General features: G+C 37.9%; 4 protein-coding genes and 1 long non-coding RNA gene across 8 annotated transcripts in view; 2 read left to right on the top strand and 3 right to left on the bottom strand.

Moving 5' to 3' along the window:
- Positions 1 to 447: 447 nt before the first annotated feature.
- LOC122012295 (pto-interacting protein 1-like) lies at positions 448 to 4,679 on the bottom strand. 3 transcript variants are annotated; one of them, XM_042568782.1, is made up of 8 exons: positions 4,569 to 4,678; positions 3,913 to 4,038; positions 3,208 to 3,455; positions 2,999 to 3,128; positions 2,093 to 2,366; positions 1,639 to 1,771; positions 1,471 to 1,557; positions 448 to 782 (listed from the first exon to the last, which is right to left on the bottom strand). In XM_042568782.1, the coding sequence occupies exons 2-8, from the start codon at positions 3,983 to 3,985 to the stop codon at positions 651 to 653; spliced, it is 1,077 nt and encodes a 358-aa protein (XP_042424716.1). In that variant the 5' UTR covers positions 3,986 to 4,038; positions 4,569 to 4,678; the 3' UTR covers positions 448 to 650. The 3 variants fall into 3 exon arrangements, with proteins under 3 accessions (XP_042424716.1, XP_042424715.1, XP_042424717.1); XM_042568781.1 differs by having other exon boundaries at positions 1,471 to 1,771; positions 4,569 to 4,679; XM_042568783.1 differs by lacking the exon at positions 3,913 to 4,038 and having other exon boundaries at positions 4,569 to 4,655.
- A 2,010-nt stretch (positions 4,680 to 6,689) lies between these two features.
- LOC122012293 (S-adenosylmethionine synthase 1-like) lies at positions 6,690 to 9,856 on the bottom strand. Its single transcript, XM_042568779.1, has 2 exons — positions 9,737 to 9,856; positions 6,690 to 8,086 (listed from the first exon to the last, which is right to left on the bottom strand). Exon 2 carries the CDS (start codon positions 8,082 to 8,084, stop codon positions 6,897 to 6,899), a length of 1,188 nt encoding a protein of 395 aa, XP_042424713.1. The 5' UTR covers positions 8,085 to 8,086; positions 9,737 to 9,856; the 3' UTR covers positions 6,690 to 6,896.
- A 301-nt stretch (positions 9,857 to 10,157) lies between these two features.
- Positions 10,158 to 12,975, top strand: LOC122012627 (autophagy-related protein 8i-like). Its single transcript, XM_042569232.1, has 5 exons — positions 10,158 to 10,329; positions 10,400 to 10,455; positions 11,957 to 12,009; positions 12,502 to 12,620; positions 12,702 to 12,975. Exons 1-5 carry the CDS (start codon positions 10,290 to 10,292, stop codon positions 12,788 to 12,790), a joined length of 357 nt encoding a protein of 118 aa, XP_042425166.1. The 5' UTR covers positions 10,158 to 10,289; the 3' UTR covers positions 12,791 to 12,975.
- A 1,005-nt stretch (positions 12,976 to 13,980) lies between these two features.
- On the bottom strand, positions 13,981 to 24,717 carry LOC122012287 (DEAD-box ATP-dependent RNA helicase 46-like). 2 transcript variants are annotated; one of them, XM_042568774.1, is made up of 9 exons: positions 24,566 to 24,708; positions 23,692 to 23,996; positions 22,546 to 23,622; positions 21,723 to 21,932; positions 21,298 to 21,366; positions 17,187 to 17,456; positions 16,408 to 16,758; positions 15,759 to 16,036; positions 13,981 to 15,100 (listed from the first exon to the last, which is right to left on the bottom strand). In XM_042568774.1, exons 2-9 carry the CDS (start codon positions 23,902 to 23,904, stop codon positions 14,065 to 14,067), a joined length of 3,504 nt encoding a protein of 1,167 aa, XP_042424708.1. In that variant the 5' UTR covers positions 23,905 to 23,996; positions 24,566 to 24,708; the 3' UTR covers positions 13,981 to 14,064. The 2 variants fall into 2 exon arrangements, with proteins under 2 accessions (XP_042424708.1, XP_042424707.1); XM_042568773.1 differs by having other exon boundaries at positions 13,982 to 15,100; positions 23,692 to 23,948; positions 24,566 to 24,717.
- LOC122012292 overlaps positions 19,274 to 27,595 on the top strand; it is a 23,860-nt gene continuing 15,538 nt past the window's right edge. The window contains exon 1 of the long non-coding RNA XR_006120177.1: positions 19,274 to 19,330. This is a non-coding gene — a long non-coding RNA (uncharacterized LOC122012292). The remainder of the gene's footprint in view (positions 19,331 to 27,595) is intronic.

Here is a 27,595-nt window from a genome sequence, read left to right as displayed (position 1 = left end):
TCAAAAAATAAAATAAAAATAAAAAATAACCAAACCAATGCCTTACTGTTTTTCCTCGTTTCAGGGATTTCTTTCCAATAACAAAATTTAACTTTTGTTAGGCGTTACTATACTATATTTCTCCTAATTCCTAAAAAGGAATTTATTTTAATAGAATTAATTGTTAGATCTACATCACCAATTTTAATAAATTTACAGATATAATATAAATTTCAATGTATACTAACTCAAACGCATACTATATATATATATATATATATATATATATATATATATATATTATTTGATTTTTTAAAATATATATATGTTATGAAGTATGATAATTAATCGTATGTTATATTTATTATCAAACTAAAAAAAACTCGGGTACGCTCTCGTTTTCAGTAGAAATCATTTTTTTTAATGTAACTTGTGTATAGAATTACTAAGCAATATGTAAGTCCACAGTTATAAAGCTCATCTCATCCATTAAGAAAGGGACAACCAGACACAGATCACGCATGCATAAATCATAGTGTTATCAAATGCATTGCGAAGACAAATCAAGCATGGCAGGCAACAATAATCTCACAATTAGGGTGGCATTGGGCAACAAGCATCAAACACTTGTATCGTCACCAGCAACCGGAACAAGAAGAAAAGAGAGTGCTTTAGAATCTCGATGCACCGCCAGGGTAACCATTTTTAGAATTCAATAGAGGCTGGAGAGCTTTCACAACGATGCTCATGTTTGGGCGGAGTTCAGCTTCATACTGCATGCACAAAGCAGCTACGGCAGCATACTGTTTCCAAGATGGGAAAAGGATAAGCAAATGAGCATGAGCAATTGCAATAAGAAGCAAGCTGTTGGATGAACTTGTGTAGGCTGCAATTACATTTATCAAGTAGCTTCATGTTTTTTCTATGGACTTTATCCATTTTCCTTCTATAGGTTACAATTACATCTTTTAAATACCTTTCGAATCGAGTTGTGCCAGGTTAAATTTCAAAAGCCATTCAATTATTACTCTCATTTCATAAGTATGACTTTTGTTTTATACAGCTATACAAACTTTTAGATATCGTAAAGGTGTACAATTTCTTATTATTTCTCAATAAGGTGCACTAATGTTCTAATTTGATTGTTAATATGACTAAACCTGAAGGAATTGAAAATTTAAGGATAATACTGATACAAAAATATGTACCAAAATAAAACAGAGGGACATAGTGTGAGGTTATTTTCTAGTCGATGTTCACTGGTAATTTAGTAGAATTTATACACAATAAGTATACTTAGTTCTATTTCAAATTGAATTAGAAAGAATGCTCTAGACTAATGTTGTTTTTACGAGTGATTACAACTCTTACATTAACATCACAAGAAAGGTAGTGATTAGCAAATATTAATAGAAGGAATATAAAATATCAAAAGAATGTTCAGTTGCATCCATGAATCAGACTGCAAGATTAGTGAGGAAAGTTCAACACCTTTGCAATAGATTTCTGAGGGTAGTCTCTTCCTAGTTTTTGATCTACGATTTGGTGGACTTTATCTTCAGTTAGCCTTTGTGTTGCCTGCAAATGATCAAATTTGGAGTCAAGAATTCCATTTTTCCTTTTAAAAAAGAGAGGGAAGCCAGCAGGTAGTGTTGATACCCATGTCACAAGACTCTGCTGTCCTCGTGGCAAACTCGGATCCACAGGTTTTCGTCCAGTTAAAAGCTCTAAGAGAACAACACCAAAGCTGTAGACATCGCTCTTGGATGTAAGGTGTCCTGTCATGGCGAACCTGCCAAGCAAGGTGAAAAAGCCTTAACTTTTAGCTCTTCTAAGCCATCTCAAAAGATTAATTTCAGTGCCTCTGCTTGTTATCCCAAGTAATTAGGCATTTGAATGTATGTCCACAATGTGAGGGATTCATCCTCATATATGACCCAAAAAATGACAAAATAAATCAATTTCATTGACAAAGTAGAAATGACTTCTCAAGAGTTTTAACTTTGATGCTTGTGTTTGAATAAAGACAGAATTCTATGTCAAATGTTATTTCATTAATTTGACTTTCCTATGGAACTAGTAAATCTTATAGGAAAGTCATAGAATAGCTTACTCAGGAGCATGATAACCAAAAGTTCCAAGAACTCTGGTGGACTGCAGGCGTGCTGCCATATCAGGACTCTGGTTGGATATATCAAAGTCCCCTATTTTTGCCACATAATCCTCAAACAGAAGTACATTGCTGGACTTGATATCACGATGAATGACTCGAGGTTGTGCTTTCTCATGCAGGTATTCAAGTCCTTTTGCAGCCCCCACGGCAATCTTAACTCGCTCTGCCCATGGCAAAATTGTGTCTGGCTTTGCCCCTTCAACACCCTTTCGCCCTGAGGGTTGATTGATATTACATTATAATGGTTGAGAATTGAAAAGGAAAATGCTTGCTAGAAAGAAACTACGTAGGCTTCATGTGCATTATATAAAGAATGCATTGCTCATGAGTTTGGTATTAGGGTACTTTATTTTCACTCAAAATTCTTGCTGAAGAAGGATCACTCTGATGATAAAATCAACTTGAAACAATTATGTTGGCCAAATCCTTGCTAGGCCATAAATATATAAATTGGGTCAATCCTTATCAGCTTAAGATTAATATAAAACCTGGATCGACAAGTTCAAGCCTAGTTTTAAACTGATCAATCCTGTGCATTAGGACCAACCTCAAGTTCCTTTACTGACAACTTAACTTTATGGAAGTATAAGGTATCCAATCAAACATTTAAGATTGCACCAAAGTTGCAAGCTCAAAACTATATTCTCCTAGATATTTTTCTAGTTATTTCCATTGTTGTCATCATGTTAAATGAACTTATTTGCTTAATAAGCCAGTGGATCAATTCTTTCCATTACAAAGCATATCAAATTAAAACCTAACTTGAATCTTAGGCAAGATAAACGATAGTTCTGATGTCAGTTAAAGTATTAACAAAATGCGTCAAAATGCAATTGTAGTACACACCATGTAGGATATCATGAAGGGATCCCATGGAAGCATATTCATACGCAAGAACACGTAAACTTCCTTCATCCATGCAGTAACCCAGAAGCGCCACCACATTCTCATGTTGCAACCTGGACACCATAGATACCTGCAAAATATTTTATTTAGAGGAAAAAGAAGACACAAATTTGATTGAGAAGAAGAAAATTAATTGCAATGATAACCACCTGGGCTAAAAATTCTTGGTTAGGCTGCTTAGTATCATCCAACTTTTTGATGATAGATTGTTTGCCATCTTTCAAGGTACCAAAGAAAACTCTAGCATACGAACCCTCTCCGATCAAAGCTGAATTGCTGAAATTCTTTGTGATTTCCCTTATTTCATCTACAGGAATGGAAGGAACTTCAATTCGCTGGACTCTAATAGGTTGGGCATTGTTAGGAGTAAAGTTTGGAGTATGATGAGGACCCTGTCCTGCATTATTAAGAAAATTGGTTAAACTGGTACAGATTTTACCAAATAGGTTTACATACATGAAAAACTTATGAATAGTTCCTCTTTAATTTTTTTCCTACAGAGCAAAAATTGAATTCACCCCAGCAAAGCAAAATATTTTGATATACAGATGAAGAACATAGTTGGCATTAATGGCCAAATGGGAAGGCTAAAATTAAAATGTAGAATAAACTGTCTATTTTGATATACAGATGAAGAAAAAGCATAAGGAAGCAATCTCGAATATAAAAACTTAAACTTTGTGTTAAGCCTTCAAGCAACAACTGTATGACTTTTTTTTTTTGTACTGTATGACTTATCAACATAGATTTTATTATCCCTATTGCAGACTTACCTACTACATTAGCCTTCAAGCAACAATTATATCACTTATCAACATAGACTTTATTATCCTCGAATCAAATCACAGACTTACCTACTGCATTAGCAGATGGTCCCTCATGATAAGAAGGTAGGACGTCGGGCTTCCTAAAACAACTGAAGCACATGATTGTTTCACTCAAATGCAGCTGCACTTATCTTGAAATAATTGCTTTTAGTTCTGGAAAAGAGAAACGACAATTGAAAATGCAGCAAGAACTATAATCAATGGAAAGTTCAAGGGGTTCTTAACAGATAAACCAATTCACAATGGAGTTTCTTTTATTGTTCATTGTAGCACAGATTGAGGTCAACAATTTTTGCATAGACGAGTTCTCTTCGTTCTTAAAATTGCTGCTCTTAGGAGAGTCACATGCCCCGATAAGGCTCAAAGAGAGATTTTAATATAATTTTACTTGTTCTTTGTTGCTATAGTCACATTGTCGATGACTACAAACACTTCCAAGCTAAAACAAGCAAACTTAAACGGTCTATTTCTAAGAACTTTTGTTTTTCAATAAAAGCACTACGGCGAGTATATTTCATCGAATCTTTACGAAATTAAAACAATCCGGTTCATTTAATATTCACACCATCCACATATGAGTTATTTTGATCTCCTAAACCCCTATTGAGAAGATGGAATAGGGACAAAGAAACCCTTAGTTGACCGGAAACTGAAGAAATTAAGCTGTGGAGAAGAAAGCTCACCAGACTCTGAAAGAAAGAGACGAGGTTCCAGCGGCGGCGCGCACGATAGCAGGTGGCGCGCAGGATAAGCGAGCGGAGATGAGATGGAAGTCCCAAATGAAGCGAAGGACGGCCATCGCTTTTAAAGTCTGCCAGTGGCATGTGCCGTCACCGTGATGAGATTGCCATTTTGTTACTTTCACTGGAAACTGAACCCCGATTGCTACCCAAAACGACGACAGGCCACATTCACATTGGCTTACATGGGGTTCATTAGGAGGCCGGCAAGTGAGGCGGTAAAGTTAAGAGCTGCGAATTGGGTCGCATGATAAAATATGAGCTGTGCTGTTGACTAGTCTAGGGGGTTGGCACGTGGGAAAGATTGACTAGAACCAAGGTCTACTGGCCGTTAGATTTTCATGGACGGTCACAATCTGATGAAAATTGGTAATATGGAGTAAAGAAGGACTGTATAGGTGGATGGAAGTTGTTTATTCGTCGAACAAACAGAACACGAACCATATCTTCTTTTGACGGGCAGCCATCCGTACCTACTTCTGTACCAGAATTGGGATTGGATATTCCACATTTCCACTTCTATTCTCCGAGCGAGCGATAAGGTATGCCGTCGTCGAATTTTATTTGTTTAAAAAGATGAATTAATGTTTTTTTAATCTAAAGATTTACTTATTGGATATCCAACGACTCAACTAGAGCCATAGACTAAACAGTTTGGGAAAGAAAGGAGCACTTTAAAATAATATAAGGAAAACTTTTTACGGTAAGAATGATAAAGGTGTCGGCAGACTACGCTCAAAAGCATGAAAGATCCATGGTGGCTCAAAAGAGTTGAAGATACGCTATACGAGCAATGTCTATTATTTATTTAATTTATTATATACCCGCAAGGATTTTCTAAAATATAGAATTAAAAAATTTTCAACACTATCGATCCGGTGATAAAGACGAGAGACCCTCGTGGGCGAAAGATCAATAGTACGTGGAGGTCAAAGGTCAAGAGATCCAACCCGGAGACCCGGCCGACCGGGGAGAAGCAGGGCGACCGACCGGACATAGCGGGGCCGACCGGCCTTGAATCCCTCGCCGAATGAAAGACAATCGACTAGGGGTCGGATTTCCGATGCTCAAAGGTAAAAAGGTTTCAAGGGCCGATCAGGATGTCCGTTCGGCGGGTGCACAAGGCAGGAGCAATCTAATTCGAGCATACGACCGAGGCAGAGTGATATGCCCACCGAGCGGCCGATCCGCTCGGCCTTAGAACAGACAGAGAACGCAAGAGGACAAAGGAGACAGAGGATAACATCATCCTCGAGACACCTGCCGCCGACAAGCAGTAGAGTTGGCGACCGAGCCGTACACAAGATCATACGGTGGAAGCTTCCACCGTCACATCCGGGATATGCTCGGACGATTACGGAATAGCGCCAGAGGTACTTTACTGACACATGCTCGTTAAGGTATGTTTGGGAAAGCATGCACGCATCGGGAAGCATGCCCGCGCTTCCCCGGGGTCCTTTATAAGAACCCCCAGATGTCGATGAAGGTATGCGCAACTCTTTACTATAACCACATTACGCTGCCTCTCTCGTTGCCTGACTTGAGCATCGGAGGGCCGTCGCCGAGAAACCCCTCCCGGCTCGGCTTCTTTGTAGGTTCGCCGGAGAGCTGCACCACTAGTCGGAGACAGCGAAACGTGACACGTCCCCAGTGTCCGTCGACTCAGCATTCGGACAGGATCAACTATTATTAGTATAGATATATAGAATAATGCAATATTATTTAAAAAAGATATTTTCTGAAGAGCAAAGACCCTTTAAAGAATCAGACGTAAAACATTGAACGACAGTTCAATCCCAAATATTCTAGCTCATCTTAGAGCCAAATGGGATTTTGTTAGGGGTAGCGCTAGGCACCATCACCATCCACCATCTCGAGTGCTCTGTTATTGGATATATATATACGCGGTCAAAATTTCCAAAGTCGTATTGTGATTGGAAATTGAAACTGAATACAGTGATAATTCAATTATTATTTAGCATTGAGATTTCCCTGCAATGGTAATGAATTCCATAACATTGAGGGTAGTTTGACAATTTGACAAAGGGACAGGCGAAACAAAAATTAAAAAGAAAATGTATGGCGATTGGCTATAAGAGAAAGTACAAAATGATCCAAAAAAGAGCACTTGACAACAGATGTGAATTGTGATGGCGAAAGCATAATGGATAGGAGTACGAAGCATCATCTAAGCTAGCTAACAAGAAGGCCCTCAGGATCAGATTTTGGCAGTTTATAGTATGTGTAACAACTAGAACAGATTATAGTAATCTAATTAACGTCTGGCTTCTCCCATGCGAGGGGCTTAACTACCTCCCAGGTGAAGTCAGGATCATCCCTGCCAAAGTGACCGTACGCTGCAGTCTTGAGGAACCTGCCACCGCCACCTCTCTTCAAGTCCAGGTTAATGATAATCATCCCAGGCCTGAAATCAAAATTCTCCTTCACAAGCTTCAGTATCTCCTTATCAGAGATCTTCCCAGTGCCATAAGTGTCAACAAACACAGATAGAGGTTCAGGGACACCAATTGCGTAAGAGATTTGGACGATGCAACGACGAGCTAGTCCGCTGGCCACAATGCTCTTAGCTGCCTGCCTTGCAATGTAAGCACCGCTGCGGTCAACCTTGGTTGGGTCCTTGCCAGAGAAGGCGCCACCACCATGGGCTCCCCAACCACCGTATGTGTCGATGATGATCTTACGACCAGTAAGGCCAGCATCTCCATGAGGCCCACCGATCACAAAGCGACCTGAGGGATTGAGGTGGAAAATAGACTTTTCATCTAAATATTGCTCAGGGATGACAGGTTTGATGACGTGCTTCTTGAGGTCAGCAGCAATCTCATCGTTAGTGACAGTTTCATCATGCTGGGTGGAGATGAGGACAGTGTGGACACGGAGAGGAACCATAGCTCCATGATCATTGCGGTACTCGACTGTGACTTGGGTTTTACCATCAGGTCTCAACCAGGAGCAAGTCCCATTTTTGCGGACTTCAGTGAGGCGTGCACCAAGCTTAGTAGCAAGGACATGGCTCAAAGGCATCAGCTCAGGAGTCTCGTCTGTTGCATAGCCAAACATGTGTCCCTGGTCACCAGCTCCTATCTCCTCGGGGCGCTTAGTGAAGTGCCCATGAACACCTTGGGCAATGTCAGGAGACTGCTGCTCGATGTTTACAAGCACCTGGCAGTGATCAGCATTGAGCCCTACCTCATTGGACGTAAAACCAATTGAGCGGCAAGTCCTGCGGACAATCTTCTCATAATCAATGCTGCCCTTGGTGGTGATCTCACCAAAAACCATGACCATGTTAGTCTTAGTGCATGTCTCACAAGCAACCTTGCTGTCAGGGTCTAGTTCAAGACAGGCATCAAGAACTGCATCAGAAATCTGATCACAAAGCTTGTCTGGGTGTCCTTCATTGACAGATTCAGAGGTGAAAAGGAAGGTGTCCCCCATTTCTAAAGTTGGGTCAACATAGAAGATACTAAATTACTCAGGATACTTTAACAAGACTCAAAGTATACATAATTATAATGGCCTACCTTCGTCAGGAAGAGAGTAACTTTAAGAAAACTCAGTGTGCTAATAATACTGCAGTAATTCTAGTGAAAGTATGCATCTCCTAATAGAGGAAAAGGAATATGTAGGAGTTGCAAACTATAATGAAACCAAATCTTACTGAGCACAACTAGTGCCAAAGTCATGATTAGAGAAGTATTGATAATGAAGAACTTATTAAACAGCTCCAAAACAAAATTAAAAGAACTAAAGGTATGTTTATAAAGAACATTTTGATAACAGAGCTTATTAAACAGCTCCCTCAAAATTTTAAAGTAGTAAATACAAGTTTAAAGAGCTTTACTAAAGGTCTATTCCCAAAGTAATTCATCCATCAAATTCCCCACTCCTGAATTAGGGATGAAGCAGAACAAGATAGTCCAGGCATCAAACATATAAAAATAAAATGAAATCATAAACAAACAAGTAAATGTAAGATTGTATTCACCAAAGCAGCAAGCTTCGTAACAAAAATGAAAATTTTGTTTAAAAGAGACATGTAAACTCACTATATATTAATGGTGTACCTAGATGGTATATCAAATGTAATATTTAATTCATCACCATTAGCAAACATTGTATTTGTTTAAAGTACATTTATAATATAAATTTCATTTAACTCCCTTTATATAAGAATAAAAGATACGCGAAGAATGAGAGTTAATTTACAAACACTACATATCTCTTCAATGTTTGATATGTGAACAAGCCTAGAGATAAACGTATCAACTTAACAATGTTTATGAGGTTTGTCACTGTCCAGCTTACATACATAGTAATGAGACTAGCAAAATAATAGCAAGCTCTTTTGTTCGTCATTCTAATTGGAATTATGGTCAAGCTTTTTAAGTTGGATACATTAACAGATCTAAGTTTTCCTCGACTTCAATAATACCCAGTAGGTAGGTATCCCAATCCAGATCTAAGCAAACAAATAGAAGTTGCGAAACAAAACCAGACTGGCCATTCAATAGCGCATATATACTTGAGGGTAAACAAAAACAGGACTGACTGACTTAAAGCGTCCAAGTAATTCTGTAAACAATGTCTGCATCACATTGATAGCAGTAAATTAGGAAGTTATAACGAGAACACCACAGTAGGAAACTACAACGATTTTTACCAAAAATTCCTTGTTTCCAAAATCTTCCAAGAAATAAATTATGGAGGAGAAAGGAGCAAATACCGATATGCTATGAATTAAATCCTACTGCAAAATAAAAGGATAAAAGAATGTATAACTCGGTATATGACTCCCACAGAAGGAGCATTTCGCATAAACCGATATAACTAAGATATTAACTCGAAGCAATCAAGATCTTCCTAGATCTATAAAACACCAAGCATCATCACGAAAAATGGACTCCAGAACCATTGAAACCAAAAATATTCTAATTCAACTACTGAAATCTCGGGCAAACAACTAAAAGCGGCAAGATCCACTGATCATTAAAAAAATATAACGAGCATAGGAACGAAACTTAGGCAAAATAAACAAGAAAAGAAAGAACGGAAAAATGTAAATGAGAGCAAAAGAGAGATCTGCTCACCCAATCGAAAGATCGAGGCGGCGCTACGAAGGGAGGAAGAAGGAGGGCCTTCGAACGTGGAGGATCAGGAACCCCCGCTTCGGTGTATTTAAAGCATTCCACAATCCAGATGCCCATGGCGAAAACTATCAGCCGCCACCGGCACTTGGGCTATTCCCGGTTATTCGGCCTCACCAGTCCCCACTTGGACCCACGTGCTATCCAGGTTCATTCTGCTGACCGGCTACGATCGGATACAACAAACAAAGCACGGAACATCGAAATGATCCTCTCTCAGTAATTTCAACTTTTAATTTCTCGGCGTCGAATCAAAGTAAGGGTAAATTAAACCTTATATTTAATAATTGTTAAAAATATATTATATTATTTATATTGAAAATATTAATAGGATAACGATCGTTAGGAATTATAAGGATAAACGGCACCTTCGTTGCCTTCTGATTTGTGGAATTCGAAGGCGTGGCTTAAAAGGGAACGAACGGGTTGTCACGAGCAAGCCGCGCCTGCTCATCGACCGAAACCCTAATCCCAATCCTTTTTGTGTTTTCACGCCATGAAGCACATCAGGCCTTTCAAACAAGAATTTACCTTCGGTTTGTCCTTAATCTCGAAGTCTACTCTTTTTTTTTCCCTCCGATATTTGATCTTCCCCCGTATTTGCAGAGGAGCGGCTCCAGGAATCCAAGGAAATGGTCGCCAAGTATCCCGATCGAGTTCCGGTAATCCTATTTGCACTTCTTGTTTGCCATTGGATTGTTGAGAGTTGTTTTTGAAAATTTCCCCTTTATCGAGAGAAATCTTGTGTGATTGTCTAATTTCATTTAAGTATCTTGATTTCTGTAGGTTCGGGGAGAGTACTTTATGTTTTTATTTGTAAATACCTGCCTTGTGATGTTTTTGAGAAGCGACGAACATTATTTCCTAGTATATACGAATTTATTTCTCCTTTATGCTAGTTTAGAGGCAAAAAAAAAAATGAACGGTTTTTGAACGTTCTTCTAAACCCGCCATTTTCTAGGAAGAACTGTAATTTTTTGTACAAAAGAATGCCCTACTGGAAAAACACAAATTGACTATGGAATATGCTTCTTGATGTGGTGTTGCGATCTAGAAATAGCTTTTTTCCATTGTATAATTAGAATTTGGCTTACTAATCAGTCTCATATGCTACTGAAACGAGCTTCTTACTCGCGGAGATACTAGGCCTGCTTCAAGTATTCCTCAAGAAAATTGAACATAGCTTTAGGAGAGTCATGTTGGACCCAAAAAGGTGTAGGCTCAAGTGGTACTTTACTATAGCATGTAGGTTCTGTGCTGCTCAGACTCAAGCTTGCTGTTGCAATTGTGTTCTCATGATTATGGCGGTAAAATAATGACAAAACTAGTTGAGACATCATACTATGAGTTAATAAGAATGATGTTAGGTAATTATTGCAAAGTAATATAATACTAAAATCAGAAATACACATACCACCAATGGATGGAGCATACTCGCAAGCACCTAAGGTGGCCATATTTTTGTATAATGATTTAGTCTATTAGATTTGTTAGAATAGGTAGTTGTGGCTTGTTTAGTCACCAGTTATTGTGTTGAGTTATAATATAGATGAATTGTTATTTTTTTCTTTGTATAAATTGGTTTTTTACCTCTCAATTCAGCACAGAGAACGTCTCTTTCCATTTTAACTGTCCAATAAAACACCAATTTTTTGAAGTGGTGCTACCATTTCTCTCTACTTGAAAATGTCAGGTGTGGAAGTACATCAGACTTCATTGTTTAATTTGCAGATTATATGTAGGTCACTGGTTTTAATTTTTAATTGAGGTTCCTCAGTTAACACTTTTTTCGTTCACCCATTACTTTTTGATTTCTCACCTTGCATATCTTGTTCTAGATAAGAATGTCCTATCGATAATCTTAGATAGTTTAACACCTTGCATGAGAGAAACATTAAAGAGGAGATGATCAATTATTTGTTGTAATTTCCTTGTCAGTAAGACTGATGAGGATGTTATATTAACCAAGCGATCCGTAATTGTGGTCACAAAAGATGATATTCCATTGTTAGTTTTCTTGCTGCTGCTTCTGCATTTATATTTAAATTTAAAATGCAGCATAAGTGGTGTTTTTTAATCTTTACATGCTTTGACAAAGGTTATATTTTATGAAATAGATCTACCATTTTCATGGTGTTTCTTTTTTCTCCTTTTCTTTACTAGGTTATTGTGGAGAAGTTTTCCGGGAGCAATCTTCCGGAGTTGGAGAAGAAAAAGTAAGTTTCAACTTCAACTTTGGGATTCTCTACAGCAGTGAAATACTTGATAGAACACCAAAAGAAAACTCTGTCGATTACTTATCTTTGGTACTTTGGGCTATATTCTTCTGCATGGAACAATAATGATTTAAATCAGATACTTTGTATTTTCTTGAGACTTTGATTCTCAACTCCTTTCCTATTCTCCGAGATCAGTGACTAGGATTGGTAGCCTCGGGGTGACCCTGTGTGTAAATCCAAGATCAACGAGATCTTGATTGTTGGCAATCTTCAACATAGGCATCAACTGGCAGAGTAGAACCTCTTACCTGTTTTGACATGTTGGAAACTCTTTTCTTGAATTGCAGTAATATGCACATCTGAATGAATTTCATGTTGTAAAGACTAGCAAATTCATGCTTGATAATGCACATCAATAGTATGTTTTTATTTTCATTTTGCACAACCAGTTCAGCAATGTAATAACCGTACTGATTTGTTATAATGTAGATATTTGGTTCCTCGAGATATGTCAGTTGGGCAGTTCATTCACGTGTTAAGTAGGAGGCTGCGTCTTGCGGCTGGGAAAGCACTTTTTGTGTTTGTTAATAATACTTTGCCTCAAACAGGTACTACATTTCTTCACATTCTTTATCATCTTTTTTTCCCCTTAAAAAACTGTGTTTATTTCAAATTGGACTTTCTTGTAGCTGCCATCATGGATTCGATGTATGAATCATACAAAGATGAAGATGGGTTTCTTTACATGTGCTACAGCAGTGAGAAAACATTTGGATAAATTCATCTCACAGGATAATTTGTTTAAAACATATTCATCTGTTTATAAACATTAAAAGTTCTACGGCTTCACTGTATTATGCCTTATTACACCCTTTATATTTCCATGTTGATTGTTTCAGCTCATTAACTGTCAGTTATCTGCGATGTAAATAATTAAATTGAATGAAATTGACAGATTTGTGATATCGAGCTCCTTGCGCGACTTGTTCCCAAGCTCGTAGAGTTTGTCTGCTCATGAGCTCGCTGAGTTTGCTTGGCCGAGCTTTCAGCCTGCCCATGATTATTCACCCCTTTCTTTTCCTTTTATCATGAATTTCCTTTTCCTTTTTGCTTTTTTTTTTTTGGTTTTTCACGATCAATCTTTTGCATAAAAATGAGCCATTACTTTTCCATCCATTCTTTAGAGTAAATTGGTCAGCCTCCCCTAGCGTAGTATAGATGATGGGCGTATGATATTTTTGACGTAACGATTAGACGTCGATTTTCAAAAACTGACGATCTGTGATTTATCTCACCATCATTTGTGCATTTATATGTATTTTCTTTTATATCCGTGGAATTAATATTAGAGAGACGGTTAATGTAATCGATCTATATTTTTCAGAGTAAAATTGATCCTTAATGTTCCCTTCACTTCGCAATAAATTTAATTTTGGTGTTGCGAAAAAATATTTTTCTTAGAACAAACATTGGTGAAAATTTAGTGGAAATTGCATAAAATTTTGCATTGCAACGTTCATCACTAGAATATACTACCTTGACAATCTGTTTAAGCAATCAAGTCTTAATAAGATAATGCAAAATCATGCAGGCACTATCCAATTGCATCATTTTTTTTTATTCCATATCTGGTCCCCATTAACTGGATCTTACGTTTTCGCAAAATCTAGAGTCTGAATCCACCTTAACAACCAAATGAATTGCTTGATTTGTTTTTTTCCTGTCGCAAAGCACTAGGTGCAAATAATTTAAGGAATAAACAAACAGCCACAAGAATTAATTAATAGTGATGGGCAGAACAATCCTAGTAGGGCGTTCAATAATAATCAGCTAAAATCAGTTTATACAAGAAAACAAAAATAAAAATAACACATGCGATCTTACATTTCCGACAACAAAAATGCCGTGAGGATTCCTCCACTAAACCTATCAAAAATGACTTTTAGTATACAAAGTGAATTTTTCCAGTAGCAATAAAAAAACTGCAGGAAACCCCATAGGGGTCACAATTCAACACAATCCATTCGTAGCTCAATGACTAACTACTCAGTACTAGTTGAGGTGCTTGACATCCCTGAGGCTCCCACTGTCCGGCCCTGGAAATTGTCCTGGCAGTTCATTTCTCGATAAAGATCCATTATCATATCCAGATGATATCGGCAACATAGGCCCTGAGCCAATTGAATTGGGTTCAGGCCGTGAAGGTGCAAGTGCATCTGCCGGTCCAGTAACATGTGGAGCTTCAGCTGCAGCTACACCAAGATTAGTTGGAGGTTCATGACCTGGTGTTACAAAGAGACCAGTAGCGGGAGTAGAGTCCCAGCCACTAGGCCTCTTAACCCTCTCACGGCTCCTACTCCTACTCCTACTCCTACTCCTGCTTCTGCTTCTTGATGACCAACTCTGACTCCGACTCCAACTGCGGCTTGGACTCCTGTTTTTACTTCTGCCTCTGCTTCTATCATAACCCCATGTCCGAACCATCTCTGGACTACGGCTATAACTTCTCTCCCTTCTCCTTTCTCCAAATCCCCTATTATGCCCATCATAACGCTTCCATCCATCCGAATTTAGGCTTCGATCATGTGGACTCCATTCATACCGATCCCGACCTCCATGTCCACCTGGCACACCAAACCCACGACCTCTAGGCCCACGACCACCAAAGAAATCTTGCCTCCCACCACGCCCACCAAAGCCACCAGGACCATCCCTCATCATGTCACTGCCACGCCCACCAAAGCCACCAGGACCATCCCTCATGCTGCCACCGCGCCCACCTCCGCGCCCACCTCTAGCATTCCACCTACCACCACCACCACCACCATTGCCTTCACCTGTATCCCAACGATTGGGTTCATTACGAGACCTGGACAGCAGAGGGCCACCACGACCAACCATCTCACGAATCTCAAGAGGAACTCGCTGATTGGCACCTTCAAGAACTTTTACAAGATCACCAGCATGCTTCCAATCTTGGTCAGTGAAGAATGTATATGCTACACCTGTAGCACCAGCCCTCCCTGTCCTTCCAATCCTATGAACATAGTCCTCAATCCCAGTAGGAAAGTCAAAATTGATAACTACCCTGAAACACATAATAAAGAAAGGCAAATGTCAACCAATGTTTGTAAACTCAAAACTATAGCTTTTCCAAACAAGTTTGTTGGCTCAAAGGATCTCTTTACTTTTGACATCATCCACCTTTATTATTAAGAAAATTGACATATGGATGAGCTTAAGAATGAAGTATTCTGTTAAAAATAATCATACATTGACAAAGCAAACAATGAAGAACTAGTGTAGCAATCTTTAAATCGGAAGATCCATGCAATATCCTAAGTGGTGATATAATTTACCATGTGATACGATAATACTCCATGCAAATTATCTAAACCAAGTTAAAACTGACATTAACATCCTTACTATATACCAATGTGTGGGGCATATCAATAAAACTGAAATTCAAAATAAACGTTTTACCATTCAATTATTTGTACAAGAGAGGTTGAGCCAACAACAAAACCCAAATCAGTACTGACTAGGGCCACTGGAGCACTAAAGAACAAGTACTGGAGAAAAAAAAAGATCTGAGAACATGCGGACATGCAGTAAAACCTACGGATTTACAAAGACAATAGAGCAAATGGTCATCTTGAGACAAATCTAAGGCAGTTACATAGAATATACAAAATTTAACAGAAGAAGAATTAAAATAGTACCATTAAGTTGAAAAAAGGCCCCACCTGATGTCTTTGATATCAAGTCCCCTGGCAGCAACATCGGTGGCAACTAGAATTGGAGCTCTGCCAGTACGGAATTGGGATAGAACATGATCCCTTTCACCTTGAGATTTGTCACCATGAATGGAAATAGCACCAAATGCTCGCCCTAGACTACGGGCCAGCTGATCACACTGCCTCTTTGTTGAACAGAATATAATGATCTTAGATCCACGTTCCTGAGTTCCAAGAATCTGTTCCAAGCGCCTCTGTTTATCCATTGGGGCAACAACCTCTATATGCTGAATCAAAATGAGATGTAAATTTGGCTATCAATAAAACAAAGAAAAGGGTAGATATACTAAACATTTAGTGTTCCAGAGGATCAAAATAGGGAAGTCAAATTCACAAAAAAAAACCAAGAGAAACCAAATATTAAAAACTAATCTAAGGTTAACTGTAACTCAGGAGAAAACAATATATAAATATCTTCAAAAGACAACTCAAGAACTAAAGTAAAATACAGAATTATTATGGGAATCAACAAACAAGCTTACCATCCAGACAATTGTTTATGAATAATTATGCAATTCTCTAACGAAATAAGAAAAACAGAAATAAACAGAAGCTTGCAGAAAAAGACTAGAAGAAGATATTAAATTACTATGTTTACCTGAGTGATTGACTTGTTTGCAACAAGTTCATCAACATTGCCAATATTCACCTGAACTGGATTCTTCAACAGATCATTGGCTATTTTTCTCACTTCCTTTGGCCAAGTTGCCGTATACATAAGAGTTTGCCTGTGAGGAGGGATCTCATTCACAATCTTCATAATTTGTGGTTCAAAACCCATATCAAGCATGCGGTCAGCTTCATCAAGAACCAGAAGGGAAACTTGACGGAAGCTGATTTTCTTCATCTCAAGGAAATCATTGAGGCGACCCGGAGTTGCAATTACAATATCTGCTCCTCGTTCAATCTCTTTCAGTTGAGGACCTTTTGGAGCTCCTCCATATAAGCACTAAAACAATAATAAGATGAAATCCAACACCAATTATCAAAGCATAAAAAAAATTAAATAAGACATACACAGTAATTGATTCATCATAATAAGGAAATTTGTTCAAAGGACTATATGTCAGTCATCGATGGTTCCAGAAATTCTTGTCAAGAAATCAGTTAAATATAGAATTTAAAATGCAAATAGAATGCATTCACAAGATACACAAGTAAACTATGCCTGCAAAATATGATATGCATTGGATAAATGGAGAAAAGGCTAAAAGTATAACTATGTGATTCATGCAATCAATGAACTACTTAAATGATTTATCAAGAATTCTTCTTTGATGGGGCAGTATTTTGTATGATAAAACATTACAGATAATGAATCAGAAAACATGAGCAACATCTAATTTACTGGGATTGCAAAGGAAAAAAAAAACTTACTGCACAAGAAATCCTTGAAGAGCGGCAAAATTTAAGAGCCTCATCTTGTATTTGAGAAGCAAGCTCCCGAGTTGGAGCCAAAACCAATACAGTTGGTCCAAACTGAGGATTATTTCGGCAACATCTCAGATGAATAAATGCAGGTATAAGATAACCTAGTGTTTTGCCAGAACCAGTTTTGGCAATTGCAACTATGTCCCTGTTCTGTAAAGCAACAGGCCATGTTTGTGCTTGTATTGGTGTTGGAGATGAAAATCCAGCCAGATGCATCTGAAAAGCAATTAAGAAAAATAACATGTAAAACAACCATTACGTGGCATTATCACAGTTAAATTTAAAGTCCCTGATTCATATATCCCCAAATGCTGGGGACAAACAAAGGCTTGATGGCCATGACTTCATGTTAAAAACATCAAGGGTATATACATACATACTCTAACTTACCAACACTTGATAAAGAAAATCTTTATCAAACCTAATATTTGTCAACTGAATATAATCAGTTAATGTTATGACTTCATTTTGATTCAGTACACCTCTATAGAAATGATCCAGCATTTAATGCAGGACATACAATCCAACACCATTCCCATATGTAAAACCACAACTATAACCTAAGCAAAGAAACTCAATTTAACTTATAGGTTTCCCTTGTGGCAGAACATAGTAGGTCCATACAGATCCAACGCTATATACATTCAGTGTAGACCTGGGCCCAAAATAAAACCCTCTCAAAGGAGGCATCATCACAAATGCATTTTAACGTGTTTGCCATAAGTTGTGAAATACTACAAGACACTGCCACCCTCATGGTAGCTTTGGATATATTATTATGACTTCAAGAACAACTTGAAGATATTGTTATTTGAGGAAACATGACCATTCTCAGCATCCTTTTCTTATCATTGATGTACATTCGAAAATCATGGTATGGTTTCACAATCATCTACATTAGTAACAAGGATTTCATCTAGTAGAAATTCAAAATAATCCAGGGGTTTTTCTTCCATTTTAACCTTCATCGATTCTACAATCACAAAATAGTGTTGCATCAAAGCAACAAACCACAGAGATGAAACCGTTATCAGCTCTACATTGCATATTTCAAAAGATTGCCAGTAGAGTTAGATTATTTTTATAGAAACATGGATGTATGCAGTAGATGATGCACCCAACCCAAAGTTATATGTGGACTGGAATTTGAGCAAGCCCTTCACTGGATTTCAACAAGCAAACCAAGCATATACCTGAGTCAAGAGTATGTCTCAATTAGTCTCACCCATATTCTGTCATAAAATTATGGAACAAGAAGGTTCTGTCTGAATGCACACATAATTTCCCATCCTCTACACTCTTATTTCAAGAGTGATGTCGCAAGAAGGGGTATTTAATTGCTGTGAAAAGCAACTTTTACTGTAAATAGATAGATTATCTTGTTCAGGATCTTAGTAAAGAGAGAAACTGTTATTGCAGAAGCTAACTAATCATCCAAAGGAAGTCATTCACAAGATCAAGAATTACTAGTCAATGAAGATTTTATGGGTGCATGAAGGTTGAAGGGTCCGAACTATTGAATCAGCGGATATGAACACTACTTTTCCATGGATACCAAAGAAAGAGAAGAACATCGTGTATTTCTATCTAATCAATGATGCATAGTTGTGTGTCTTCGAGCTTGCAGCGGACAATCCTGATCTTTATGTGGCCTCAATTAAGACCAATGCCACCTGACTTTTAGACCGCTAACCAAGAGAAACAAGATGGCAGAGTTACAACAAAGTGGTCAATACATATCAAAAGATTTTGAAAGACTTCAACTATATGCTGGGTCCCTAATGACTGAAAAAGAGGTAGACATTTTTGTAAGCAATCTTTATCCTTGTCTACAAGTAGAGGTTGAAGGGCAGCAACCAAGGAGCCTCACAAGCAAGAAACTTGGTTTGCTTGTTTGTGCTTCAACTGCTAAACATTTTGGACACCACAAACTGCCCAAATCTAACAAAGAGACCTCCTCTGCTACCTACAATCATTGTGGGTTCTCATCTGACCACCATCAAGAACCCGAATCACACAAATGGCAAGGTGGCAGAACCCGAATCACACAAATGGCAAGGTGGCAGAACCCGAATCACACAAATGGCAAGGTGACGAGCGCAAAGGGTTGTTCCAACTTTCAAGTGTGGACACCATAAACCCTTGCTATCTGAAGTTTCTGGATGGAAGGAGTGTAAAAGAAGGATTGCTTACCTGATCAATCCAACATACCAGAAACCACCTTGCATGCTATCTTAGGGAACTGACAGCCAAAACCATGTAAATACAAGCCCCGCTGTAGGGCATAACACTGTGGGTGCTCATTGATTCTGAAGGCACCCACACTTCATGAGTTCTGCAGTCTTGAACTGGAACAGCAAGCTGCAATTTCAGTGCTTGTGACTAGTGAGGACAAGCTGCAAAGCTCAGGAAGATGCCCAGGAGTGTAGCCGTGATTGGGAGCATAGCTAATGCAAGCTGGCGTCAATCTCTTGCCTCTTAATGGTTTCAGTGTAATCTTAGAAGCCCGCTAGCTTCATACGCTGAAACCAATTGCATGGGACTTTGATTCCATGACCATGAACTTCTTCCTGCAGGGAAACATGTGGAGTAGTGAAGCATCAGGCGACAAGGCTGGCAACTCCACCAAATTAATCCACAAAATGGACATGCAAACCAAGCACTGTGACATACATGACTACATCAGCAAGTACTCAACCTTGTTTGAGACTCAACACAAGCTGGCACCTCTTGAAAACAAATTCACCAGATCATACTTGCAAATAATACAGATAAGACAGATTCAATTGCAATTCGGCCTCAGCACTACCCAATTTCAAAGTAAGATGAGACTGAGCAAGCATCAGTGTGCAGAAATGCTGCAACAAGGTATAATAAGACTTAACTTGTGTCTTTTTCATCTCCGATGTAATTAATGCAAAAGCAGAATGGAACATGGAAACCCTGCACCACTTAAATCAAAGACAAATTACTTATTTTAGTGATTAATGACCTACTGGACAAACTGCATGCTGCTTCACTAAGCTTAGTCTCTGCTCCAGCAACTAGCACTAAGGATGAAATGATAGGATGATGAAGAAATAGCTTTCATACTCACCAACAGATATTTTGATATCTTAGTGATGCAATTCATACTTAATGAATTCCCCTCCCCACACAGTAAGTGGCAATGGCGAGTAGTGGTGTGGGGGATCCACATCGAGCAGTGGAGGACATGAATCAAAGGAGAACATGGTGTAATGATGGCCATCAATTATCAATGGTTATCAGTATTATATGTTTTAATTCAATAGTCAGAGGAATTTTTATGGTTAAATGTTCTCTTATTGGCCAGCATGCATGACCAATGTTGGTCGATGAATGCAACCAATTCATATACATATTAGACCAGCAAAGCAATAGAATGGATATGCATTTATTTACCAGTTTCTATACTCTGTCCACTGAGAAGATTGTGCTCTCCCGTCCCTCAATGACGCACAACCCATCAGCATAGATCAAAGGAGGAAACCAGTCGAATAACAGAAAGGGTAAAAACATAAGCATGTGCTTGACACACGTAGGGAACAATTCATATATACGGCATCTCATCCTCCACGAGTTGGTTGGTGGATTTAAAATATCTCATCCCCCCAACACCGGCACATTTATGTCCTCGGTCAAAGCAGCAGTAGCATTGACACCACCCCTCAGCCCACCTCCTTACTTTCCATGGTGTTCCACTGGATCCTCCACTAGTTAAACCATGAAACACTTGAGGCGGATCAAAGAGATATACAACACGCTATCAAGAGATTACACACATTTTTCCTATCTAGCATGGTGGAGTACTCTTTTGACAGTGACAAGAACAAAGTAGTTAAAGAAAAGAGTTAAACACGGCAAAAAAGTTAAAATATATGTATACATAAATGTGTGTATGTATATATAAAGCAGAATTAGTCCAAACTACTTGAGGTCAGCTATGTAATCTTACTTCGCCAATGAATTCTATGCAAGGTAATATGTACCTCACTAAAAACAATGGTAGCTTTTAAGAATAAACCATAAAAAATACCTCTCTGAGAATCTCTGGAGGGAAACCAGTGGCTTCAAATGTCATGAATGGTGGAGGAACATCATTTCCCTGAAAGAATAGTAATGCTACAAAAATTATTAAGCGATTCAGTACGCATAATAAACAGAAGTAAGCTAATGGAAATGACACTCCAACTAGTTCAACTTATCAAACACGGTAAAACAAAATGAGAGACAAGATATGATGTCTGCTCTCCATTACTTATGCATACTACTCATAGAGTGAAATAGAAGCTAGGAACCAGATTTTGATCAATGTGTAGTCAATTGGGGAAGGTAACATGTATATCACCAATTAACTGATTTTGCACATTTCTGTGAACCACACAACATTGTCTAAAATACACAATATTTAATGCTGAGACGGGATCTCTTATGCAATGTGGTCTAACACCATTTTTATACCATTGCAGTAATTTCGTGATGCTTCCTGTATGCATCTGCGACAGAAACATTGTGAAAATCTGATGGGCCCAACTTTCCTGGCGAAGACCGCAATACACTTGCATTATGAATAGCAGTATGATTATGCATATTTGGTGGTGCATTTTGTGAACTAATGCCCACTCCAACTGAGAGACCTGGTCCATCAAAGTGAGGACGAAAACCTGGACCCTGGTACAAGAAGAAACTTGTCCATCACTTGCATCAACTATCTGCTCAGCATAGTAGCTTCACATGAAAAGGAAAATAGTATAGCATGTATAAATAAATTACTGGACTATTTCTACATCCCCATCAAACAAACAAGAACAAAGGTATCAAATCTAAAGAAATTAATTCCATTATTGTTGTGATGATGCTTGAGCAGGAAAAAAAAATCCAAAAGTTATATCTGGATTAATAGTCACTTAGCAAGCATATTCAAATTACATAGATGTCTATAAATAAAGACTATAGAATAACTTAACCTCCTGAAGGCCTACAGAAGCTAACTGATGCTATTGAAAATGGATTTCAGAAAGTCAAGATCCTCCTAGAATTCACATCACCAAAAGATATAACAAATTATTTAAGCTATCAAAATAGTTAGATGTCAAAGGAATAGTTAAAGCATGAATTTCCAAAAAAACTAGAATGGAATAATATTTCAAGAATGTCGGACATGTGTTGTCCTAGAATCCTCTTCATTCAGAAAGGATGCCAGATCACAAGATTAGGATTGGTTAAAGCCGAGCGATGTTGAATCTTTACAACATAATAGGAGGAAAAAAAAAGTAATCCATACTGAATGGTTTTTTGGAATGGGAAGAGCAGCAAGCCTTGGTTGATGTGGGTACATCATTGATCTTTCCAGTTTAGCAGGAGGATAAAATTCATTTCCTGGAATTTCAGGTTCGGCCTCTTCAAACATTGTCTTTCCATTTACCGGAGGTCGAACAATTGGATTAGATGATGGATTTGAAATTGCAGTGCCTCTCTGTTGTTGTATCCCAAAATTTGCTTCTATTCCTGTATTCCGTGCCTCAAAAGGTGAAATGTTTTGCATACTAGTTCCACCGAGATGATTAGGTGATTGAGAAGTGTAGCCAACCCCAGATGGAATACCCACCTGAGGAACCAAATCTGGCAGGCCATGACCAGCTGATGCAACACCAGACGAGGGAAGTATGCCTAGTTTTCCCTCCTGATGCAGTGCATCTTCCATCCTTTGAAACCTGTGTTGCTGCCCTTGTGACTGTTGTGACTGTTGGTTTCCATTCTGAAGACCCTGTGACTGTTGACTTTGTAGTTGTACAACTTGTATAGCATGCTGGGTCTCCTGATGCAAAACCTGGTATCCTTGTGAAGGTGGAGTCCGTGACCTGAGTGTTTGCTGACCCTGCTGTTGCTGATTTGGAATTTTCAACTCTTGTGAACCTTGTGGTTGCTGCCCCTGCTGATAAGTCATTGGTGGACCTTGTAAATGTTGTACTTGTTGGTGAGAAAACTGAAATCCATGTTGTTGTTGAACCATGGGTGGTTGCACCAACAACCCTTGGAGATAAGGAACATGCTGATATGGACCATCCTGTGAATTAATTGGCAAATACTGTTGAGATGTTTGTGGTGCCATCTGGTGAATTGGCAATTGATGTGACTGATGAATTGACATTTGGGTATTCTGAAGTAGCACTTGCTGACCATGAGGATGCTGAACTTGAAGATGTTGAGTTGAAGGTTCTTGTGATTGTTGTGGTGGTGGTGGTTGTTGCTGTTGCTGCTGCAGCAGCTGCTGCTGCTCAGTTAACTGGCTTTTCTGCTGAAATGATGGCTGGCTAGGCTGTTGTTGTGGCTGTGTTTGAAGCCCATATTCCTGAGCAATCTGCGGAGAGGATTGAAGTGAGATGGTGATATTGGGAGGGAAATTACTAGCCACGGGAGTAGGAGCAACCTCATGCATGGAGTTTGAAGGGGGAGCGCTAGTTGGCAGTGAAGGAATAGATGCAGCAGGTTTCTCATATTGTGTAATGTTAGTTTCTGGATTCCAATAGTATAAGAAGCCAGTGTTCGAATCGATCAAACCTTTCCATGGCTTTGGAAGTGTCGGATCATCAGGTGCATACTGCGGACCTAATGAACCAGGGGCAGCATCTGCTGTTGCCATAAGAAGAGCTTCACCAACAGGCTTAAGAATCTGCAAACTTTATACTGCAATGGGATGATAAAAACCATGTCTTCAGTGCTTGTGTTTGAGTCCTAAACACAAGATCATACACATAGCTTTTAATGTGAAAAAAATATTAAAAAAAAATACTGCTCGTCAGGCTCGTGAAATTATTAATTCTGTATTTGTGAAGATGAAACCAAGATTAGACATAGAGAACTTAGGGTTACTACCACCTATACTTTCCTAAATCATCGTGTCATTCTAATTTCCAGGGCTTAGCCTCACTGGACCTGCAAAATTCACTCTCTTCCCAGTGCAGAACTGGATCAACTAAAATCTTTGATATAAAACCCTTAAAACACATAAATCCTGCACCCAAGGAGAGGCAATGTAATGAAATAATAGGTCTAGGTTTCCCGATCAAAACAATATCATTTATAGAGCAGAGCTAAGAAGCAGACAAGTCTTGCGCTTTGCGCACCACCGCCAAAGTTTTCGTGATTCATGAAGTAAAGTCAAAGGGAACGAACTAGACAAACTCCCAAAGACCTAAAAACCCTATTTTATTGCATGAACCCACGAAGAACCATCAGAACCCTACAGAGAGAACCGAACAGATTAAAACTATGGATAGAGTCGAAGAAGAGGAAGACAGTACCTTGAAGGATGCCGGTCATCGAGCAGCCCGGCGTTCCCTGCCAACTCCGGGACTCCGCTCCAATTGGAGATGCGATGGAATAAAGAGGAGGGTAGCAGTGGTCTCGAAAACCAAATAATACCCTAACCGAGAGATGTTAACTTTTGCGTCTCCGCCTCATTTTTAGTGTAATTGAAAATGGAGACACGTGGAAATACAATAAAAATTACCTTCGGAAATTAATCACTGGTCAAATTAAAAGTTACTTAAATACATCTATTTTTTGAAAAAAAATGATAATCGTTTAGCGGTTAGATTAAAAGTATGATAAGAGCATCCTTTAGTGCACAACAACAAAGTAGAATACTAGATGAACCTGTGTAATTATAGTCGATTTAATCATAATTAATTATGATTATTTTTTTAAATTTATCGTCCCTTAAGTTATAGTTTAGATTAGAAAGGATAATTATAAGTCGTCTGAAGGCCGCTGACGATGAGCAAATGATCAGACAGCTTGATGCTAAGTAGGGGCGACCTTCGAGAGACTTTTGATCACCCATTTCAACTCAAATTATAACATAAGGGAGATAGTAAATTTAAAGAAGGATCATAACTAATCACGGTCACATTACAATTACAATTTAATTGTAATTATAAATAATTTATCTCCTAATCTATGTTTTGTACAAAGAGATCTAGGCTCGATAAGAACAATGGCGGTTTGATTTTATTAGACCATCAAACTAGTGGTAAAACTATTTTAATAATCAAATTTTTTTTTTAAAAAATGCATCATCAATTATTGTTCCTTAAATTATAATGATCGAAATAAAAAAAAAATTGATGATGCAATGTGATTCTAAGATGTGTATTCATGTTCCTTAAACATTTACTAATAAAAGAATATATAATTATTTTTAAATTGCCAATTTCAAATTTAACTAGTTAGTTTAATAATCCTTAAATTTAAAATATTATTTTTTAGGGGCCCTTTTAGTCTTGATTTTTAGTTAAAATTTATTCAAATGTAATTCATTTATACTAGACAAAGCAATTATTAATATATATATTTTTTTAATTACGATGATTAACATTGTGCTTTAATATGAGATTTCTGATCATTATTGAGGTAGATTCATTTCTAACTTAATTGCCCCTTTTTATCAATGCAAGGAGGAATATTTAGGTTGCATTTAGGACATAATTAAATTAGTTATTACGGGATAGATATATAGAAATAGACAAAGGTCAATTTCTAATAAAACCGGTAGAAATATTGTCTCATTTAGGATGTTCGATTTTTTAATTTAACTCTCTACAAATAGTTATGACACCAGGAGTCAACATATAATCATTTTAGAGAAAAAGAGAGTAGAAAAAAGAAAAACACATTTAGGTCATATGTATTTTCTAATTTAGTGACCGATTTCCATAAAATGCGACTGATCACCTAAAAAGAGAGGTATAAATATTGATAACAATGGGATTTTTAGGTGAAATATAACTCTGATTAAGTGACGTCTCCAAAAGCTTTTAAATCATTTTTCACTATAAGACCATCATTTCCTTTAAAAGTTAAACATGGTGACTAGAACAATTCCTCGAGAAACTCAAGTTCCCCATTGAACTTTTTCTTTTGTTAGTGTCAAGAAACTACTCGAAATACAATTGTGCCGAATCTTATTTGTTGAGCAAGAGTCAGTGGAGTAGATTTCAACAGGCATCCTTCATTAATCTTTTCTGATAAGCACAATTGAAAGTTTGAGCACTGTAAACGAACAATCTTTACGGAAGATGCCCTTGTTCCACTGGCAACCCCATTAAATGTAGATGTTTACTAGATATATACAATATATACAACCTCAAGTACTTAACAAGCACTAAAAGACAATCCACCAGTTATGACGAATAATAATCCTGTGCACCATCAGCAAGCTACTATACATTTGAACCAATTTGAAACTCGAGCATTAATTCCTCAGAGACATGCTCGGCCAAGCTTGTAATAAATTCAGAATGCCACTCTAGTAGGTGAGATCAGGGTGAAAAGCAACATATTTGCCAACCCTGTACGATACACCAATCAGAAAAAAAAATGAAAAGAAAAAAAGTAGCATTTGCTATACTAAGTGGTGAATGAATGGAGAAAAAGTGTTGATGCTCAATCGTGACAATGTAAATCATACGCAAATTTTGAAGTGGAAAAGGCCCAAAATCACTTTTGAATGGAAAGGACTCATCTTAACCCACTTCATTGCAAAATTGTGTTAATTTTCCACAACATCTAATTCATGCATTCCTCTCCATTTGGTTGGTGCAGTGAGTGTCTTAAAAAATATGGCCATGAATGATAAAACAATATAACTATGAGATGAACACATGCAAAATCAAGATGCCAGTGAATATATTTGTCATTAGCTAGATCCTCACCCATATGTAAAAGAAATTCTCCATTTATTCAAATTCCAGGTTGTATCCAAGAGGAATAATGGTAATATATCTTTTCACTTTGCAATTCCATTTCTTTCATAGCTAAACTCACAAATTAGTTGAGATATAGAAGATGATGGGGGGTGGAATGGGAGAGAAGGAACCTGTGCAATAGTTTGCAGAAGCATACGGACAATGTTGCTTTATGATTTTACAACTAGCAAAGTAACGTTCCATTGTATTATTTAGTAACACAAGATTTTCATATGTTATAACATAAATTAAGTCTATGCTTATGCACAGTATAATATCACAAAAATAACACAGGTAACATATGGCAAGCTGTTTGTTACACCTAAAATCAGGTATAAAGATATGACAGATAACATACAGCAACTGGATTGTTACATATAAAATCAGGTATAAAGCTATAACACAGGCAACATACAGCAAGCTGTTTGTTACACCTAAAATCAGGTACACAGCCTGCATTCAACTCCTTTCTAACATCATAGTTAGTTTCCTTCATAGAAAGTGCCACCGTTCATCTAATGAGCTACTTACGTTGAGGTGTTGGGAACCTAAATCCCATTAGCTAATGGCTAGACCTTCAGATTC

Source organism: Zingiber officinale, chromosome 8A (genome assembly GCF_018446385.1).
Source record: "Zingiber officinale cultivar Zhangliang chromosome 8A, Zo_v1.1, whole genome shotgun sequence".
NCBI lineage: Eukaryota > Viridiplantae > Streptophyta > Magnoliopsida > Zingiberales > Zingiberaceae > Zingiber > Zingiber officinale.
This window is presented reverse-complemented; position numbering and strand designations above follow the sequence as displayed.